The 20386-nt window shown below is 48.6% G+C and overlaps 1 protein-coding gene across 2 annotated transcripts in view; it reads left to right on the top strand.

Moving 5' to 3' along the window:
* Pik3c2b (phosphatidylinositol-4-phosphate 3-kinase catalytic subunit type 2 beta) overlaps positions 1-19929 on the top strand; it is a 63901-nt gene extending 43972 nt beyond the window's left edge. The window contains exons 20-33 of one of the 2 annotated variants that reach the window (XM_057769509.1): positions 672-779; positions 1520-1612; positions 2428-2557; positions 3338-3474; positions 7200-7369; positions 7719-7875; positions 8200-8309; positions 9452-9653; positions 10054-10178; positions 11091-11208; positions 12038-12119; positions 12472-12578; positions 14967-15092; positions 17277-19929. In XM_057769509.1, coding sequence (XP_057625492.1) covers positions 672-779; positions 1520-1612; positions 2428-2557; positions 3338-3474; positions 7200-7369; positions 7719-7875; positions 8200-8309; positions 9452-9653; positions 10054-10178; positions 11091-11208; positions 12038-12119; positions 12472-12578; positions 14967-15092; positions 17277-17465 — 1854 coding nt within the window. In that variant the 3' untranslated portion in view covers positions 17466-19929. Of the gene's footprint in view, positions 1-671; positions 780-1519; positions 1613-2427; positions 2558-3337; positions 3475-7199; positions 7370-7718; positions 7876-8199; positions 8310-9451; positions 9654-10053; positions 10179-11090; positions 11209-12037; positions 12120-12471; positions 12579-14963; positions 15093-17276 lie in introns of both variants that reach the window. The other variant, XM_057769508.1, reaches the window with a different exon arrangement.
* The last annotated feature ends 457 nt before the right edge of the window (positions 19930-20386 follow it).

The raw sequence follows: 20386 nt of genomic DNA, 5'->3' as shown, positions 1-20386 counted from the left end.
GTTTCTAGCTGAGGCTTGTGTCACGGAGGAGTTTACCTCTCAGCAGGATGGAAAGTGACTAGAAGGAGGTGGCTGTAACCTGCAGGCCACAAACAGTTCCCCAAGCTGGCCACAGCTCACGAATGTGTTTTGTTTGGCTTGCAAAATATTAGAACTTTGACTTAGCTGCTTGCCTTAAAGGCTAGGCATACCTGTGTGTGCACAAGCATACTCAGCTGCTGAGGGCTAAGGTCTGTGGGGTTCACTGTGGGGAACCATGACTCAGGGCTGAGACAGGTGACAGAAAGGGCCACCTTTGTTTTAGGAAAGGCGCTAGGCCACACCAGCTGTGCTTCTGGTGTCTTAAACCTTGAGAGATCTTTATCTGTATCTGGATCTTCTCTTATCTTCTCTTATCAAAGCCTTGAAGGACCTTTACCCCTTGCCCTCCAATCTATACCTCCCTCTTCCCTTCTCCTGGCTGCCTTTCCTCTTAGAAACTCAGGCATGCTTCTTGTTCACTGAGCAAGTCTGAGACCTAAGTGGGTGACTGTCCTCCCCCAGGGTTTCTTAGAAGTTGTCCGTTATTTAGGCACGTGACAAGGCTCCTTCCTCGGGAGGTAGATGCCTGGCTCCCAGTGCAGTCTCGGGACCTCTCCCCTCACCCCTGCTTTCCCCCACTCCCTCTGAAGGGCATCCTTCGCACAGGCTTGGAGGAGGTGAAGCAGTTCTTTGCCCTCAACGGTTCGTGCCGCCTGCCGCTTAGCCCCAGTCTACTGGTGAAGGGCATTGTGCCCAGGGTGAGTCTCTGCTAGGTGGAGAACTTCAAAGAATGGGGAACACTTGCAGGAGGTGAAGGCCTCCTTACCCTGTCTTAGGAGAAGAGGGAGGAAGGCAAACAGGTGGCCTCTTCCCAGCTTGACTGTGTGTGGACTTGGTTTGACAACCGTAATTGTGTGCGGGGCGGAATTGGGTCAGAGGCTGGGTTTCCCTAATGGTGCTGGGTTTCCCTAATGGTGCTCTGGATGCAACTAGCTAAGGTGGCGAGGGTGGCAACTCTTAGCCTCCGGCCTCGACTCACTGTCCAGCACGGGTCTTTTTGTCAGTTGTTTCGTTCTATCCTCACAACTCTTAGGCACGTGGTACTGTTATGGAAGTGTAGGGTAACTTCTAAAATCTGTAGAGCAGCCTCAGAGACACACTGATGCCGTGTTGAGCATATTGGCCAGCATCCACAAATGTTTCCATATGCTACTCTCCTGTGCTGAAAACCTCAAGGCGTGGGATTTATCAGAAGCCACAAGCTAGGAGGAGGGTGGGTAATCAGATGTAGAGCCATGGTTCTAGCAACCTAAGCCTGGAAGAGAGAAGCAAGGAAAGGGATGTGGACTTTGGGTTCCTGGGAAATCTGGAAGATGTGACGAGCATGTCCTGGGTGGACCAACAAGAAGGTAGACAGCGTCTCGATCCAGCGTGAAGAGGGCATTTTCCTTCCTGGCGTGGCCCACTGACATTAGCCATTGCCCTCTATTCTGTACAGGACTGTTCCTACTTCAATTCCAACGCGGTCCCCCTCAAGCTCGCCTTCCAAAATGTGGATCCCCTGGGTGAGAACATCCGTGTCATCTTCAAGGTGAGAATGCCTTCCTCGGCAGGTTGTGATGGATGGTGAATGCCTGAAATCTCAGCACTTAAGAGGCTGAGGCAGAGGGATCACCATGAGGCAAGTCTAGACTATGTAGTGACTTCCAGGTCAGGCTGAGCTAGATATTGAGACACTGTTTCAAAAAACAAAAGAAAGCAAACCCTGTCTTGAAAAACCAAACCAAAACAAAACAAAACCCAAAAAACCAAAACCAAACAAACAAAAAAGCAAAACCACTATGCTTTTAATCCCAGCACACAGGAGGCAGACACAGCAGATCTCTGTGAGTTCGAGGCCAGCATGGTCTACAGTGCGTTCCAGGGCAGGTTCCAAAGCTACACAGAGAAACCCTGTTTCAAACAAACAAACAAAGACAGTCTATAGTTAGTTTCTGATCTGGTATAAAAGTTCAAGATTTTAAAAGGCCTGGTGACTCAGGCATGACGGTACTTATCTGTAATCCAGCACTCATAGGCTGAGGCAAAAAGATGGCTGGTCAAAACCAGCCCGGGCTGCACAGGCAGAACTTGTCTCAAACAAACAGGCCTAGTGGTCAGGAGAGCTTCTTGCAGAAAAGGAACCATAGTTCAATTCAGAGGGGCGTGCAGCAATGGGAGGGGTGGGGAGCAAGGCAAGGGGTGGACTGCGGAGATCTGTCCTGGTTCCTTGACCCCATGGGCCAGATCAACAGGTGAGTGCTGCAAAGCTGGCGAGCCCCAGCCTCTCCCTGTCCCTGTAGTTTGGAATGCCGTGGGATCAGGAGGGAGTGGAATGGGTTTTAATCTCTCCTCTTCCCTCTCCAGTGCGGGGATGACCTTCGCCAGGACATGCTCACCCTGCAGATGATTCGCATCATGAGCAAGATCTGGGTGCAGGAGGGGCTGGATATGCGCATGGTCATTTTCCGCTGCTTCTCTACTGGCCGAGGGAGAGGTCAGCCGGGAGTCGGGCAGGGCGTCCCTTCACTCCCCGCCTTTCTGCTCATTCCCCAAAATGAACAATGGAGAATAGAAGGGCAGGATTATTCCATGAGCAGATGTGGGGTGACTCGAAAAAAGAAAGCGAGGGAGAGTCTGTTGCGAAACAAAACAGACTTGGAGGCATAGCAACTTCTGTGGACTTTGGATCTTGATCAAACAAACCCATTGTGGTTTTGAGATGGCTGTAAGGAAATTTGAAAAGAGGCTCTAGCTTCCAGGGCTACTCTTAGTGTTTTGGATGTGACAAGTATGTGGTTATTCTGTCCTTGTTAGTTATATTTAAAAGTATTTATTGCATGTAATGGCATGTCCAAAGTGGAGAGCGGTGACAGCATACCTATAATCCGAGCTCTCAGATGGGGTAAAAGGATCAGAAGTTCGAGGCCAGCTTGGCCTACAGAGCGAGACCCTGTCTGGCTTTGCGGTCCTCCAGCTGGAAGAACAGGTAACAGAAGAGGAAATGGAATTAGCAAAGCGCAGATTGGTAGAGCTCAGCTACCTGAAAATTGATTAAAAGCCCTGTCTATCTTTCACACGATGACCTGGGAAGCCTAGCACCAGTGTAGAATATGTGGTGTGGGTGTGGTCTTCTTTCCATCATCCATCTCGTATTCTCCCTGCTGGCAGACTTTGTCCAAAGGCTCTGGGGCTTAGCTTGCGGGAAGCATCTACACAGCTAAGATAGACTTCCTCACTCTCTTCTGAAGCCTGAGTCTGACTGCTTCTCCCTCAGGGATGGTGGAGATGATACCCAACGCTGAGACGCTGCGCAAGATCCAGGTGGAACACGGGGTGACGGGCTCCTTCAAGGACCGTCCCCTGGCCGACTGGCTGCAGAAACACAACCCTGGGGAGGACGAATATGAAAAGGTAGGACTGGGGGATTCCGAAGCCCAGAGCTGCTGAGGCAGTGTGCCTGTCTGTGACTCAGAGTTTTGCTATCGCCAGCTCAGCTTTGCTGAAGGGTGTGCTCTCTGTGGACAGATGGGTCAGAGGACGATTGCAAATTAACAGTATCTTTTAGAATTGGTCAGAGAAACTTTCTTGGGTCGTATGGGGGGCAGCTTATGAGAGTTTGTCTCTATCTGTCCCCATTGTGGATCCCGGCCCGTTTCCCTGGCACTCTCAGAGGGACTCAGTGATGCTGCATAGGATTTGAGAAGGCAGGAAGAGGCTTTGGATAGCATCTTAACCCAACTCCCTTTTTTTGTGGGCATGAGTCAGGTGCAACCCTTGCTCCAAGCAGTGAAGCTGGTATGCAAGACTGTAACTTGAAGCCAAGATTGAGGCTAGTGATAAGACTCACACGGGAGCCGAGCGGCCTAACTGGCCCCACTAGAGGGAAGAAGGTGAGCTGCCAGGGATGGTAGAGCCCTGGTGGTCTGCTGTCATCAGTGACCAGTCCTCAGCTTCGTGACTGTAGTCTTTGGATTCATGAAGTTTGGGGTGAGAGTGAAGAGGAGCAGGTTACAATAAAAATACCAGAATGTGATACATACTTCTAATCCCAGAACTCAGGAGGCAGAGACAGGTAGACCTCTGTGAGTTCCAAGCCAGCCAGGGCCACATAGTAAGACTCTGTCTCAAAAGCAAACAAAAGATGCCAGAATGTTAATTCCTATAAGGCTTGCTTCAAGGGAGTATCAATACTAATTTATGTTGATCGGTGCATGTTATTCCTGAAGGAAGACATGCAGGCAGCCAAATAATAACCAGGATATGTCTAATGGGTGTGTGATCAGGTGGTCTTAAGCAGCCCTAATAAATTTGTGGTCCCCAGGGTTTAATTCCCAGGCCCTCCCTCTGTGCTCTCCGACTAACACTGTCTTGACTGACACGCCTTCTGCTATGCCTTCTATCCCCGCTCATGTCCCGAGGACTCCAAAGCCCCACTTGTAACCGCTTTCTCCATGCAACTTAAGCCTTCCCCATGCAACTTAAGCCGCAGTCGCCCTCGCCGGCTGGATTCCCCCGCTGCATCTTTGCTATCATCAAACTCGGGAGGCGAAGCTTAGTTTCCTGTCTCCGCTCACCTCTTGAGGCCTGCTTATTGTGTGTTTCCTATCCGTAACTGTAGGATGCTGCTGTCACCCAGACCAGAGCCAGCAGCTTCTTCACGGTCCCTCTGCCTAGTTTCGGGGACTTTTCAAGTCCAGAGCCGTTTGTGTCACATCTTTGCTCTGGGTTCTTCAAAGGCTGTCAGCAGATAAATACAACATCTACATGGCTGCCTTTGTAATCCAGTCTGGCCTTTCAGTTAGGCTCCAGTGTAGGAGATATTTGCATGGGTCTAATACCTCTAGATGATAGAACCCTTTGGCCTAGAAAGCCATTCTCTGTTTCCCAGCCTCACACACTGCTCCTTCGACATTGTACGACTGAGCCTTGGAGAGGCTACTGCTGCTGCTTCTCTCCCTCCTCCAAACCCATGTGCTGTTTATGCTAATGTGTTCTCTCGGGTGCCGAATGACTCCCATAACAAGTGCTGTTGCTGGGTGTTGGAACTGTAATTTCTCCATGCCAGTGTACTAGCAAGTCATAATAAACGTGCAAGTGTCTACAACAAGCAGGGATGTACCTGGAAGCTGACTTTGTTTTTTTTTTTTTCCCCCTTTTGGTTTTTTGAGACAGGACCTCACTCTGTAGCATAGCTCAGGCAGGCCTGGAACTCCTGATCCTCCTGCCTCAGCTTCCTGTTGAGACTGTAGATGTGAGGCACAGAGCTAGTAGTTCCTTTTTCTTTTCCTGTTTTTCTTTTTTCTTGGTTTTTACAGACAGGGTTTCTCTGTGTAGCTTTGGAGCCTGTCCTGGAACTATCTCTGTAGACCAGATATTCTCAAACTCACAGAGATCCACCTGCCTCTGCCTCCCTAGAGCTGGGATTGAAGGCATGGACCACCGCCGGGCTCCAGGCAGTTTTTTTTCTTCATTCATAGATGTTTGCTTTCTAAGAAATGGCCTTCCCCTAACAGAAGCTGAATTCTATATGTTTTGTTTTGTTTTTTTGAGACAAGAGTCTCACTATGTAGCTCTGGCTGTCCTGGAACTCATTATATAGATCAAGTTGACCTAAAACACACAGAGACCTGCCTCTCTCTCCCAAGTGCCACACGCCTGGCCCCTCCTCCTTTTTGTGTTTGTACATGAACATGAATGGGTAAATGCACACACCCATGGGTGTGCATGCTAAGGCCAAAGCAGGACATCAAGTGTCTTCCTCTCTCACTCTGTACTTTGCTGTCTTTAGGTAGGGTCTGTTGAGGAAGGAACTGGAAGCTTGCTCTTTTGTCTAGGCTGGCTGGCCAGTGAACTCTCAACCGTCTCAGTCCCACCACATGGGGGTTACAGGCATGCACAGCTATACCTAGTTTTTTACATTGGTCCTGGGGCTTCCAACTCCTGTCCTTCCTCATGCTTAAAGCACAAGTGCTTTTACCCCAGTCCCTCCCACCCCTTGAGCCCCAAAATATCTCCAACACATTTTACCAAATAGAGATGTCTGATTTCCAAGTGCAAAACACTGCAGGAAGTGTGACGCTGTCTCAGCTCTTCTTTGGAGGCAGTGATTTTAATTAGGTAAGCATTTAGCTGCTATCAAGCACTCTGGGAATGGAGTGCTATTTGGGACAGGAAGAAGGGTGCATGAAGAAGGGTCATGTACCAGGTTTTTTCTTTTGGGCCACCAACCAGCTTCCTTATCATAACACGGAGGCTTATTAATTAGTTTTGAATGTTCAGCCTAACTTAGGCACATTTCTGGCTAGCTCTTTTAACTTAAATTAACCTGTTTCTCTTTATCTACCTCTTGCCTCGAGGATTTTTATTTTTATTACATTCTTTATTTCTGTGTATCTTGCTTTCACTGCTTCTCTGTACCTGGCTGTTTGGCTAGCATCTGCCTGACTTCTTGCCCCAGCCAGCTATGTCCCTCCTTCTCTCCTCCTTCGCTCATTCTCTTTCTCCTTGAGCCTAGATTTCTCCCATTCTATCCGGCAGCCTCGTCTATTCCTCCCTCTGCCTAACTATTGGCAGTTCAGCTCTTTATCAGACCAATCGGGTGCCTTAGGCAGGCAAGGTGAAACAAATGCAACATATCTTTACACAGTTAAACACACACCCTTACATTGTTAAATGCAACATAAGCAAAAGTAACACACCTGTGCATAGTTAAAGTAACATTCTGCAGCATAAACAAGTGTAGCACATCTTTGCCTAGATGAAATAATAGTCTACCACAGGGTCAGGTGCCCTGAGTTCCGATACTCAGTACCACTCTTGAGTCAGGGTTATTTTGACCTCTTGGAAAAGTTTAAAGAATCAGCCTTTCTGTCCACTAAGGTCTCCCGATCTGAACTGCGCATGTCTACTGTCCTTCCAGCCAAACAAACAAACAAACCAAACCAAATTCAAATGGAGGGTGTATATAGACATAAACCTTCCATCTCCTACTTCAGAATACATGGATGATGGGAGATGCTTCTGTGTTCATAAACCTGTGCTTTGGTATATAATGAGGATAAGCAGGTGGGTGCTGGGTGCTTCTAGAGTTCACATGAGAGGAAGGTGGCCCCACCCGCTGCCTGCACTCTTCACAGGCTGTGGAGAACTTCATCTACTCCTGCGCTGGCTGCTGTGTGGCTACATATATCTTGGGCATCTGTGACAGACACAATGACAACATCATGCTGAAGACCACCGGGCACATGTTCCACATAGATTTCGGCCGCTTCCTGGGCCACGCACAGATGTTTGGCAATATCAAGAGGTAGGTGGGCTCCTGTGTGGCGGGCAAGAGTGGTTCAGAGCTGGGACACGAGAAGCAAGTGGACCCTCAGAGCCCTGACCCTGGGCAAGCAGCTCTGAAGGAGAGGAGACTGAGCAGGAGCTCAAGTTTGTGCAGAGCTTGTGGAAGGTGAGGATCAGCTGATCATATGACCTGGGGCTGAAGACTGAGCTTCAGCCGGAACACAGTTGGGTAGCTGGGAGAAGGTGTTACTAGCTCCCAGGTCAGAAGGCATCATGAGGGTTGAAGGAAAACAGCCCCTGGTGGAGCTTACAAAGTGGCCTTCCGTCTTCATATTGACTGTCTCTACCTCTATGCTCCCTTGGCCCAGGGACCGTGCCCCCTTCGTGTTCACCTCGGACATGGCGTATGTCATCAACGGGGGTGACAAGCCTTCCAGCCGCTTCCATGATTTTGTTGACCTTTGCTGCCAAGCCTACAACCTTATTCGCAAGCACACCCACCTCTTCCTCAACCTTCTGGGCCTGGTAAGGAGTTCATCTCTTGATGATTTTCCTTCTTATTACCTGGCTCCATCTTTAAGACTGCCCCGGATTGTTCCCGAGGATTCCTGAAGATCCACTTCTCCCAATTGTGGCATCTGTCTTCCTTAAAGGCAGAGACCCAACGACTAGAAACAGTGATGCCTGACCCCTCATGTAGTCTTTCACTGCCTGTGGCCCGCTAACCACTGCCCACGGCATCTGTCTGTAACCCCGAAGGATCATGGCGCCTAGTACAGAAAACCTTGTCTCAGGGAGAAAGGAAGCTAGGCTTGACTCTTGTTACAGGCAGCCCCTCCTTTCTTCTAGATGCTGTCCTGTGGAATCCCTGAGCTCTCCGACCTGGAGGACCTCAAGTATGTGTATGATGCCCTGAGGCCTCAGGACACAGAGGCCAACGCCACCACCTACTTCACAAGGTAACACACAGCACAGACCAGTGCTGCTGCCTGCTCCTGTAGTGCCCAGGCTGCTAGGCTAGCAGGAGCAGGCTGGCAGTGGGCAAGGCTTAGCCCAAACGGCAGGGCCAGGACTTGGGCCTCCTAGCCCGGTTGTCTTGGTAATCATTTTGTTTCTGTCTGCATTCTAGGGCTAATATGTATATGTAGGGCTACTATCATCTCTATTTTTATTATTATTATTATTATTATTTTTGTTTTGTTTTTCAAGAAAAAAGGGTTTCTCTGTTTGGCCCTGGCTTTCCTAGAACTTGCTCTACAGACCAGGCTGGCCTTGAACTCCAATATCTGCCTAGCTCTGCCTCTCAATTGCTCAAATTAAAGGTGTGTATCACCACTGCCTGGCTGTTATCTGGGTTCCTACCAGATCCCAACCAGAGACTTGGTCTAGGAGGCAGTGTGGAAGCTCGATTTTATAACAGGTTTTATTTATTTGTTTGTTTGTTTGTTATTTATTTATGGTTTTTCAAAATAGGGTCTTTCTGTGTAGCCCTGGTTATCCTAAAACTTGTTCTATAGACCAGGCTAGCCTTGGAAGAGCTCAAAGATCCACATGCCGGTGCTGGGACTAACAGAGTGTGGCTGCACACCCAATTCACGATATATTTTAACTCTTTTGGTCAGACCCTTCCCCTTCAACCAGACATTACTTAGAAGTTAGTCTTTTTGAGCAGTGCTTGGTGTGGCCCTGGGATTCTATTTGTTAGTACTTAAGACATTGATCATCCCGAGTTCCCGCCTACCTTGTTTTGAGTGTCTTTGGCAGGAGGAATAAGAACTCAGGATTCACAAATTCCAATAACTGTGTCAATCATGTACTCTGTTACACTATGACATTGGGAACATAGTTGATCTGGTGGCTAATTTCGGGACTCAGGGCTGGGCATGGTAGCACACACCTGTAATTCTAGTACTTAGGAAGCTGAGACAGGAGGATTGCCATGAATTTGAGGCCAGCCTGGGCTACATATTGAGATCTTGTCTATTCCTACCCCTTCCCCCCCAAATCTCAGGACTTTGGCAATATCTGGTTGGATAGCTATCACAGCACAGGGAGGTTGGGCCCGTGGTTACATACTTGGTTTCCCATTCTACACAAACAGATTGATTGAGTCCAGCCTGGGTAGCGTTGCCACGAAACTCAACTTTTTCATTCACAACCTGGCTCAGATGAAATTCACAGGCTCAGATGACCGGCTAACCCTTTCCTTTGCACCCCGAACACACACTCTCAAGAGCTCTGGGCGCATCACTGATGTCTTCCTCTGCCGTCACGAGAAGATCTTCCACCCCAGCAAGGGCTATGTAAGTGTTTGCTCCTTTCTGTTGCTTTCTGTCCACCCATCTTCTTGGGGTTAACCCTTTCTCCATACCTGCACAGTGTGCTCTGGAGTTTACCAAGGCTCTGGCACTGGGAATAATCCAGACAGGCCTGTTCCCTCACTAAGGACCTGCATAGGCTCGGGAAGCTGAACTGGTTTGTAGTTCTGTGAGACACAGGGAGGAAGTCTCTGCTTTCAGGTTCCCGCCTGTGTGCAGCCTACCCTCTTTTCTCCACTGGAGACTCTTCCGAGGCCTTTCTCCTTCTGGAAAGTACCGCACACGCACACACGGAGGCACGCATGCATGCACGCACCGTTACTCCCCTTCCGTCCCCTCGTGGGCAGGTGGGCAGGCAGGTGTACTCTGAGTTTCGACTTTGCAGATTTATGTGGTGAAGGTGATGCGGGAGAACGCTCATGAGGCAATGTACATCCAGAGGACGTTTGAGGAGTTCCAGGAACTGCACAACAAGCTGCGCCTGCTCTTCCCATCTTCTCTCCTGCCCAGGTAGCCCCCCCAATCCTCTTGAACTGAAAGAGATGGGGGAGGGACGGGGATGAAGCTAGACCGTGTTTCAGAAAGAACCATTTGAAATTGAGGATCTACCTGCTTTACCCTGCCTGGGAGTGGGGATGGTGACAGGAGCGCCCCCTGCTGGCTGTTATCACCAGATAGCCCAACAGCCTTGGGGAGAAAAAAATTAAACATAGGGGCACTAACCAGAAAGCAAGCCAGCTGAGCTGAAATCAGGGGCACTGGGTGAAGCCGATCGTGACTATGAGTTTATAATCTATCAAAGAATTGTAGTATTTTTTTCCTAATGGACGAAGTGTGACATACACATTCAGACCTGGAAGGGAAGGACCCTTGACACCTACAACAAGAAAGAGCCTAAACGAAATATGCCAGTCACGAGAAGATAAAAGCTCCATGATCCTACTTATTGGATTTCCCCAGAATAGTCAGGCCCTGGAGACTGAATGCAGGATCAGTGGTTGAGGTTCAAGAGGTTTAGTTCCGCAGGATGAAGAGTTCTAGACCTAGCTAGCTTCTGGCGATGGTTATGCAGACGGTGACTGTACTCGATGCTACAGAACCATACCCAGAAGTCTTTAAATGCTTGATGATTAAAATGCTGGAAATGTCTGGGGGTCCCAGGAAGAGTGTGTGTGTGTGTGTGTGTGTGTGTGTGTGTGTGTGTGTGTGTAGAAAAAGAGAGAGACAGAAACGGACCAATACAGGCACAGACATGTGCACAGACTGCGAGGTGTGGTCAACAGTCATGGAGGCAAGGGTGGCCCAGAGGAGAAGCAGCTAGGGATGAGGATCAGGTAAATAGAAATGCAAATGAAATGTAAAATCTTCTCATCCCCCCCCCCCCCACGCATCCCTGGGTCCCTTGTCTGCCTGTCAATCCAGCTTCCCTAGTCGCTTTGTGATTGGCCGCTCCCGGGGAGAGGCAGTGGCCGAGCGGCGGAGGGAGGAGCTAAATGGCTACATCTGGCACTTGATTCATGCAGCCCCAGAGGTGGCTGAGGTGAGTGAGTGGCCTGGGGGATGTGAGAGGAGGGGACCTGAGGCTGAGGTGAGTGAGTGGCCTGGGGGATGTGAGAGGAGGGGACCTGAGTCCTGGGGAAGCCATCAGGGGTCTGGAGAATGACCACGGCCTGGCCCTACTGAGGCTGAGCAAGCACAGGGCCATGGTGGATGAGCCTCAGGCCTGGGCTTTGTTTTCATTTCCTGTGCTTATTAGAAACATTCTCCAGAGACGGGCTTGTATTTCAGCCCCAGGCTAGCTCAGTCTCCCCAAGCTGGTGTGTTGATGGGAGGATGGAGAAGGCTGGAGTAGACTAGAATAGACTGCTTTTGATCCGAAGTGGCCTGGCTTTATTTATTTACTTATTTACTTATTTTTGTTCACTTTGGTTTTTGAGATGTGGTCTCACTCTCACTAAGAACTCACTTTGGAGACCAGGATAGCCTTGAACTTGGAACCATCTTCTTCCTTTTGTTTCTTGAATGTTGAGCATACAGGGATTTGTTCCCTACCCACCCAACCATTGGCTATTTTTCTCTTTTTTTAATTACTTTATTTTGTGTGTATTTGCATTTTGCCTGCATGTATGTCTGTGTGAGGGTGTCAGGTCCCCAGGAACAGGGGCTACAGACAGTTGTGAATGCCCATGTAGGTGCTGAGAATTGAACCCAGGTCCTCAGTGCTCTTCACCCTGAGCCATCTCTCCAGCCCTGGCTATTTTTTCTTTAAAAAAAAAACAAAGCCAAAGTGTGTGTGTGTGTAAATAAAATGAACTCTTCCCGGGCCATGTCTTACTGAAGAGTGGCCCCTGTTTTCTGATCTGTTCCAGTGTGATCTGGTATATACCTTCTTCCACCCGCTGCCCCGGGATGAGAAGACTTCAGGCCCCAGCTCAGTTCCAAAGTCCTCAGGTACAGTTCCTTCCTGGTGGCGGTCCTGCCAAAACACGTCCCCACCTCTTTGTCAGCTTCCTTTTATGTTCAGTTGCTTACTTGCTGAGGACTCTGGTTTTCCATTCGGGCTGTGGTGTCCATAGATCTGTTGCTGAGGTCCCTAGGGGATGGATATTTATTTAGTGGTTACCCACCTCAGACTGGGCACACTCATCCCAACCCAGCTCTCCATTGCATTCCAGCCCGCATAAGTATCAGAAACCTGACAGGTTGGGGCAGGACTTCAGGAAGGAAGTAGAAATGTCTGCCTGGCACCAGTCAAGGGCACTTCTGGCCTATGGATCTTTCTCAGTTTCTTTTATCCCTACAGATGGGACTTGGGCCCGGCCTGTTGGGAAGGTCGGTGGGGAGGTGAAGCTGTCCATCTCCTATAAAAACAACAAACTCTTCATCATGGTGATGCATATTCGGGGCTTGGTAAGTGCAGGCACAGCCCTCACTGGGTCCATCCTCTTTCTGCTGGTAGCTTTTGAGTGAGTCAGTTCTTCTCTGCTCCCGGATAACGAGAGTAACCACAGATGTTTACCGAGTCTCCACCACAGGCTGCCCACGCCAGGCCTGCGGTTGACCAGGCGATTCAAGACACAGCTGCTTGCTTGCTGTGGTCTATGTGGCGGTATCCTGAGTACCGTGAGCCTCTTTATAAGATGCTGGTGGTGCCTCCCTCCAGGGGTTGCTGTGGGGATGAACCGAGATAATCCATGGGATGCACTTGCCTATCTGAGTAGTAGTGTTGCTATGGTAATTCTGGTTTTATAAAAGAGAAGTCTAGGGCATTTGCTACCTGGTTATAGTAATAGATAAATATAGATAGGTGAGTCTAGACAGGGCAGCCACTGGACTTCCTTCAGGCATATTCAAGGCAGTATATAATTAATTTTGGCACAGGTTCTAAGATCATCATGAAGGGGAAAGGAACATTTGTTGAACATTTACAATGTGTAGCGTCTGATGTTGCTTATTTTGAAGTTTGGAACACCAAGTCATAGCAGAAGCACGTACTTTGAAGTCAAAGAAAACTTGGTTTTGCCAAGCAGTGGTGGCGCACGCCTTTAATCCCAGCACTCGGGAGGGAGAGGCAGTTAGATCTCTGCAAGTTCGAGGCCAGCCTACTCTACAGAGCAAATTCCGGGACAAGCTCCAAAGCTACACAGAGAACCCCTGTCTCAAAAAAAAAAAAAACTGATAAAACTTGGTTTCATATTCACATTCGTTTATCACTCATTCATTCAACAAATCTTATCTAGTGCCTACTAATACATTAGCCCTTGATACAGGAGAAGTCAAAACACAGCTGTGCCCAGGGCGCCTAGAGTCTACTTAGGAAGGGCAGACCTTAGAGTTGACAAGGACAATAAGTGGTATGTCAGTGGATTGAGTGAGAACCGTACAAGAGATAAAACCGAGGAGTCCGGGAGAAAGGACAAGGCTGGCGTTTGCATTAAGGGGTAGAGAAGGCCTTGGTGATGAGATCTGTTCAAAGACCCAAGGAAGGGAGGGAGGAAGCCCCTTGTGTAAATCTGAGAGGAGATTGTTTCAGATGTGGGGAAGCAGGGAGCAGTCAGGTCTAACAGCCTGTGTGGGGTTATCCGAAACTGCTTAGTTATCGTTAGCTGCGGCCTAGAGTGGAGGGCGAAGGAGCTGAAGGGAGCATAGCAAGGCTCTGACTTCCATCCCTAGAGGTCTTTGGGTAAATGTGCCATGTTCTGAACCAAGTATCAGGGGATGGGTTTTTAAATTTATTTATTTTTATAAGACAGGTTCTCAATCTAGCCCAAGCTAGTCTGGAACTGGAACTCAATAGATAGCCTAGTTGGCTTTGACCACACGGCATCCTCCTGACTCAGCTTCCCAAGTGCTGGGACATGAAATGCTGCTCTTGGTTTCGACTTAAGAATGAGTTTGGCCGGGCGGTGGTGGCGCACGCCTTTAATCCCAGCACTTGGGAGGCAGAGGCAGGCGGATCTTTGTGAGTTTGAGGCCAGCCTGGTCTAGAAGAGCTAGTTCCAGGACAGGAACCAAAAGCTACGGAGAAACCCTGTCTCGAAAATAAAATTAAAAAAAAAAAAAAAAAGAATGAGTTTGGAGACCATGGGATGGTTGGACCCAGGCTCTAAAAACAAACAAAAACTAGAGCAGAGTCAGCCTGACTGAATCAGTCGTCAGTGGGCCTGAGCAAGCCACCTCTTCTCTCTGACTCACGCCTCTACCTGATAGCGCTTACAAGGTACCAAATAACAAAACAGCGTGGAGAGGAGATGCCTGGTGACTTGATGGTTCATTAAAACCATATTACAAACCAGGCATAACAACGCATTCCTTCCTTTAATCTCAGAACTCAGGAGGCAGAGGCAGGTGAATAATCTCTTGAGTTTAAGTTCACCCTGACCTATGTAGTGAGCTCCAGGACAGCCAGGGCTATGTAGAGCCCTGTCTCAAAAAAACCAAAACTGTCCCAGCACTCGGGAGGCAGAGGCAGGCGGATCTCTGTGAGTTCGAGACCAGCCTGGTCTACAAGAGCTAGTTCCAGGACAGGCTCCAAAACCACAGAGAAACCCTGTCTCAAAAAACCAAAAAAAAAAAAAAAAAAAAAAAAAAAAAACCAAAACTGAAAAATTATGTGTGTGTGTGTGTATGTTTAATGTAATCATGGTGGATCTTTTTATCAGCATGTAATGAGCTGTGCCCTACACCAAGCTAAAGGGTGAAGGCAAGAGAATCTAGATCAGAGTGTGGCTTCTGGGATGACTAGGAAGTGGAAGATACTATGGGATCTTCATCTTCTGTTTCATCCTGTTCTAGCAGCCGCTCCAGGATGGGAACGACCCTGACCCCTATGTAAAGATTTACCTCCTTCCTGACCCTCAGAAGACCACGAAGAGGAAAACCAAAGTGGCTCGGAAAACCTGCAACCCTACCTACAATGAGATGGTGTGTGGAAAATGGGGCGGTGGGGTGGGGGGTTGGGTAGACAGACAGGGTAGCGCAAGGGCTGGCAAACCACTTCTTTAGTTATTTGTTTTGTTTTTTTTTTGAGACTCAAACTCCATATATAACCAAGGCTGGCTTCGAATTCCTGATCCTCCTGCCCCGACTTGCTGAGTGCTGGGATTTTAGGTTTGAGCCACACAACATCTGGCAAGAGACTGTCTGTTCTTATAAACTTAGTTGTATTGCAGCAAGTCATACTTGCTGATTTAGATGCTATGACTGCTTTTTTGTTCAGTGGTGGCCTTGAGAATTTTGGTATGGACCGTACTGTTTTTTTTAATACTCGCTTTATTTGTGTGTAAATGTGCCCATGGGTCCCAGAAGATTGAGTCTGATCCCCTGGAGCTGGATAGGTGATTTTGAGCTTCCAGACAGCAAAAACTTTTTTTTTTTTTTAATGTACATTGGTGTGTTTGGGCTGCATGTATGTCCATATGAGGGTATTGGATCTACTGGAACTTGAGTTACAGACAGTTGTGAGCTGCTGTGTGGGTGCTGAGGGTTTTTTTGTTTTTCAAGACAGGGTTTCTCTATATCACATAACTGGCTGTCCTTGTAGACCAGGCTGGCCTTCAACTCACACAGATCTGCCTGCCTTTGCCTCCCAAGGACTGGGATTAAAGGTGTGCACCACCACGTTGGGCAACAACCACTGCTCGTAGCTGCTGAGCCATCTCTCCAGGCCAACAGCAAGCGCTCTGGACTAGTGAGGTGTTTGATGGCGCCCCCACATGTTATAAAGCCTAACACAGTGGACCACCTGCCCTATGTAAAAACTCTCAAACCCTGGGGATTATGATCCTCAAGGTGGGATTTGGGCCCTCATATGTGAGGAGGGGAGCTTTCTGACCTATTTGGAGTTGCCACGGACCACCCCGGTCGGATATGGGAGTTCCTGGGACAAGGGTCTTTGAAGGCTAGGTGGGTAAGGATTTGGCAGTGACAGACAGAAACAAATGCAGAAGCAGTTTGAATCTGAGTGTATTTTATAGCTTTCAAGCAAGGATTTTTATACATAATGAGACAAGTGTTAAAATTCTTAAAAGATGTGTTTAGTGAAGCAATCACGGATAGGACTGGCACAGTAAAGCACAGAAGCATCAGAGGCTAACGCCACATTTCCAAGATCAGGTTAATAAATGTTTATGGTTGGTTATTGTTTAACAACTAGTGTCTAGTTTTTGTAAATCTTCAAGGTATAATTTTAAACTATTGATTCTTTTATTTAAGGCTTTCTTTACTATATACCTAAGTCCACTTCCAACGATGTACATATAGCCATATGAAATTTTATCATTGGGAAAGTTTTTATCATTATACTATTTTATAATTTTTATAAACGATTTATGAAGAAAAGCACTGGTTGTTCTGGAGATAAGGTCATAGGTAGTGACCTAATCTCAAGGGATGGTTTCTTATCCATATTTCTCACTTAAAATCTCAGCCTGGGCTATCAGGAGCATCTTGTAGATATGGAAGGGATAGAGGAGGATAAAGCAGACAGATCGCCATGAGAACTGCCGCTCAATGTTTCGCTCCGGCCAAGAGTTTCATAACCAGTTCCGGGAGGCCCCCTCCTCCTTCTGAAGTTTTCGCCTCGTTCTGTGGAACTTATCACACAGACTCCACTGGGGTTGGCGTGGCATGGAGGATGACAGACTCCATTAAACATTATCCCAGCATTTGGGAGGCAGAGACAGGAGTATTGTCAGCACCAGGCCAACCTGGGCTACATTTACACCATCTTAAAGAAACAACCCAGGTGCTGGGCAGTGGTGGCACGTGTCTATAATCCCAGCACTTGGGAGACAGAGGCAGGCAGATCTCAATGAGTTCAAGGCTTGGTCTACAGAGTGAGTTCCACAACAGCCAGGACTATACAGAGAAACCCTGTCTTGAAAAAAACAAAAGAGAAAGGGAGGGAGGGAGGGAGGGAGGGAGGGAGGGAGGGAGGGAGGGAGGGAGGGAGGGAGGGAGGGAGGGAGGGAGAGAACGAACACCAGGGCACCAGGGACTGGTCATCTTCTCTGACTTCCCAGTGGAACCCCCTACCCTGTATCACTTCCCTGTAGATTATCCTGCCGTCTCACAGTCTCCCTCTTTTCCCAATGCCCATGTTTGCAGTTGGTGTATGATGGAATCCCCAAGGGAGACCTACAGCAGCGGGAGCTCCAGCTGAGCGTGCTAAGTGAGCAAGGATTTTGGGAGAACGTGCTCCTTGGGGAGGTGCACATTCGCCTTCGGGAGCTGGACCTGGCCCAGGAGAAGACTGGCTGGTTCGCACTGGGATCTCGAGGTCATGGAACCTTATGAGCCCAGTCATGGCTCAGGCCTGCAGCTGCTGCCCAGGCTGGGGGAGAATGACTCCCGTGCCTGACCTGACTCCTTTGCTAGGAAGGGGTGCAGCCCTCGGCCTTCCCCATGGTCCAGGTGGACCTGACCTCGGTGAGGGGCTGGAAGAGTCCAGCGCTCTGCGCTGCCCCTTCCTTGGTGGACCGCACTTGGGTTGGTTGTGGGGAACGGGCCCTCGGAAGCTGTGGGGTCGCAGCAGAGTCTTAAGTTTACCTTGTGTCAAGGGAGCAATGCGTGCTTTGGGGTGTGTGGAGCGCGAGCTATATGAAGTAGCACTTGGGGGAGGGTGGGTGGATATTTTATTTTAATTTTTAAAAAATGAAATAGCAATGTTGTCCTAGCTGGGACAGGAAGCCTTGAGAGGGGCATACCGTGCCTCAGAAGGCAAGAGAGGACTATTTGGGGTTTTTTGTAAGTTGAAAGTTCTTATTGGACTTTTTCCCAGGACTTTTTGGGTTTTGTTTTCTAGCTATAGGAAATGTTGGGGAGGGGCCCAGTAGGTCCTCTGTGAAGCCCTCCCCCTCTCAGGCGCACTGGGGAAGGGTGGGGAGGACTCACTGACTGCTGGGCTGAGGCCCTCCCTGGGCTGTCTGATTTTGCCTCCAAAGGAGAGCAGTGTGATACCTACGTGTGTAAGGAAGGGCCTTCCGTGTCAGGGTTCCGCCAAGGACCTGTGTTCAGGGACCCATGCTCTTTAGGGCAGAATTTTCCTCTCTTCTTCCCCTGCTGGTTGGATTTGACTCTGATGTCTTCCTCTCCCCTTTGCCCCTCTGATCTCACAGCCCTCTGCGGGTCCTGGTGAATACACTGGGGTGCTCCTATGCCCCATCTTGTTTGATGGGACAAAATGCTGCCGACCCTTAGCTCTGGGCCACGCCTGTAGAGGGCAGGTGCGTTGTGGCCACTTGCTGCATAGTTTCTGGAATATGTTCCCTGAGACCTCTACTACTGTCTCTCCCAAACCCTGTTTCTCTTACACTTCAAAGGGGATTTCATTGTGTAGGGCCACAAAGCTGTTTAGCGTGTAGACAGAGGGTACCCTGTCCACAGCGAAGGGAGCTGGGAAGAATGAAGACTGGTCAATGTCGTTGTTCTTTCTGGCTATCTTCCTGACCAGAAGGCGACTGGCCTGGAGCAGCATACTCTTTAGAAAACAAACAAACAGTGGCTGGAGAGATGGCTCAACGGTTAAGAGCACTGACTGCTCTTCCAGAGGACCCGGGTTCAATTCCCAGCACCCGCAGGGCAGCTCACAACTGACTGTTGCTCCAGTTCCAGGGGACCTGACACCCCACACAGACACACATGCAGGTGAAACACCAATGCACATGAAATAAAATAAGTTACTTAAAAAAGAAAAAGAAAAACAAAAGATTACTTCAACACATCCTTCTTATATGGTGCTAGGGATCGAACCCAGGGCCCTTTGAGTGCTGAGCAAGCACTCAACCCCCAAGCTGCATCCCCAGCCTCGTACCCTTATTCTGTACCAGATGAATTTAAAATCCACTCGAGTTTCTCTCCAAGGAGTTGTCATATTTAAAAAGAGAGGGATAGGGACTCACTTTACCGTTTTTGTTTTTTTGAGACAAGGTCTCACTATGTAGACTAGGTTGGCTTGAACTCATAGAGATCTGCCTGCCCCTGCCTCTGTAGGGCTGGGATTAAAGGCGATTAACTTCTTAAGCAGGAGTTAGCTGATGAGAGAGAAGGGCTAGCAAGGCTGCCATGAGCAGTTTCTCTGTGACCCTATTACTGGAGCGCGCGAAAAGCTCCATTCACTGAAGCTGCGTGGAAGCAAGAAAGGTTCTGTTTGTTTTGTTTATGAGCGAGGATATCATATAGCCCAGGTTGGCCTCATACTTCTATGGAGATGAAGATAACCTTGATCTACTTGCCTTCAACCACCCAGGTGCTAGATGACAGGCATGAGCCACCACATCCATTCATTTTCTTTTTCCTTAATTGGAATTGCCAGGTCAGTGGGTAAGGGCACTTTCTCGTTAATTAGGAATGCCAGGCCAGTGAGATGGCTCAGAGAATGGGGCATTTGCCTCGTCAACTTAAATTTGATCACTGAGACCTTCAAGATGGCTGGAGAAAACCAACTTCCAACAAGGTTGTTCTTTGGCTTCCCGATACATCACACATCATGTCCACCTCTCCCGCACACACACATAAATAAGATAATTTAAAAATGCCAAGGATAAATCGGGCTGCGAAAGGTGGGAGACTGGAGAGGGAAAGCAGTGGAACCTTCCAGGTGTTTGGACCATAGATGAGCTACTGGCTTTTTGCCTGTAACTCTTTTTATTCTGACCCTTTATGCCCCTGACTTAAAGAGGTCCATGTACTGTACCCACTTCCCACGTCCCTTGTATCTTCTACTTTCTCTGGAGTTGTATTTTCTAATAAATGACATTTGAGAAAACAAAGCTGCCATTATTAAAGCTTGGTTGGTTGGTGTGTGAGTGTTTAGATTAAAGCATCGGGTGCATGTTTATGTGCACTTGTGCACGACATGGACACTTATCAATTGTCAGCTGCTTGCAGTCAAAGCTTCAGGGCAAAAGCCCTGCTTTAGCAGGCCTGACAGGTCAGACTCAGCCACTGTTCCCACATGCCAATTAAAGGGACAGTGGTAATGAAAAGCAGGGGCATGGCCACATTGGAAAGAGTATAAAGGAGGCTTGTGAGACAGGTGGGGGGCAAGAGGGATGCATAGTTAGACTGTCTTGAACAAGGTGTGATCCCATCTCTCATGGTCTCAGCTGGAGTCTTGCAAGGCTCTCCAATAAATTGTTAATATTGGTCCTACTGTCCAGACATGATTCCTACAGATGACCTGCTCCTGGGTGCAACGTTTCCATCACTGACAACTG

This window comes from Chionomys nivalis, chromosome 5, assembly GCF_950005125.1.
Source record: "Chionomys nivalis chromosome 5, mChiNiv1.1, whole genome shotgun sequence".
Taxonomy (NCBI): domain Eukaryota; kingdom Metazoa; phylum Chordata; class Mammalia; order Rodentia; family Cricetidae; genus Chionomys; species Chionomys nivalis.
The sequence above is the reverse complement of the archived record's forward strand: the minus strand, read 5'-3'. Positions and strand labels throughout refer to the sequence as shown.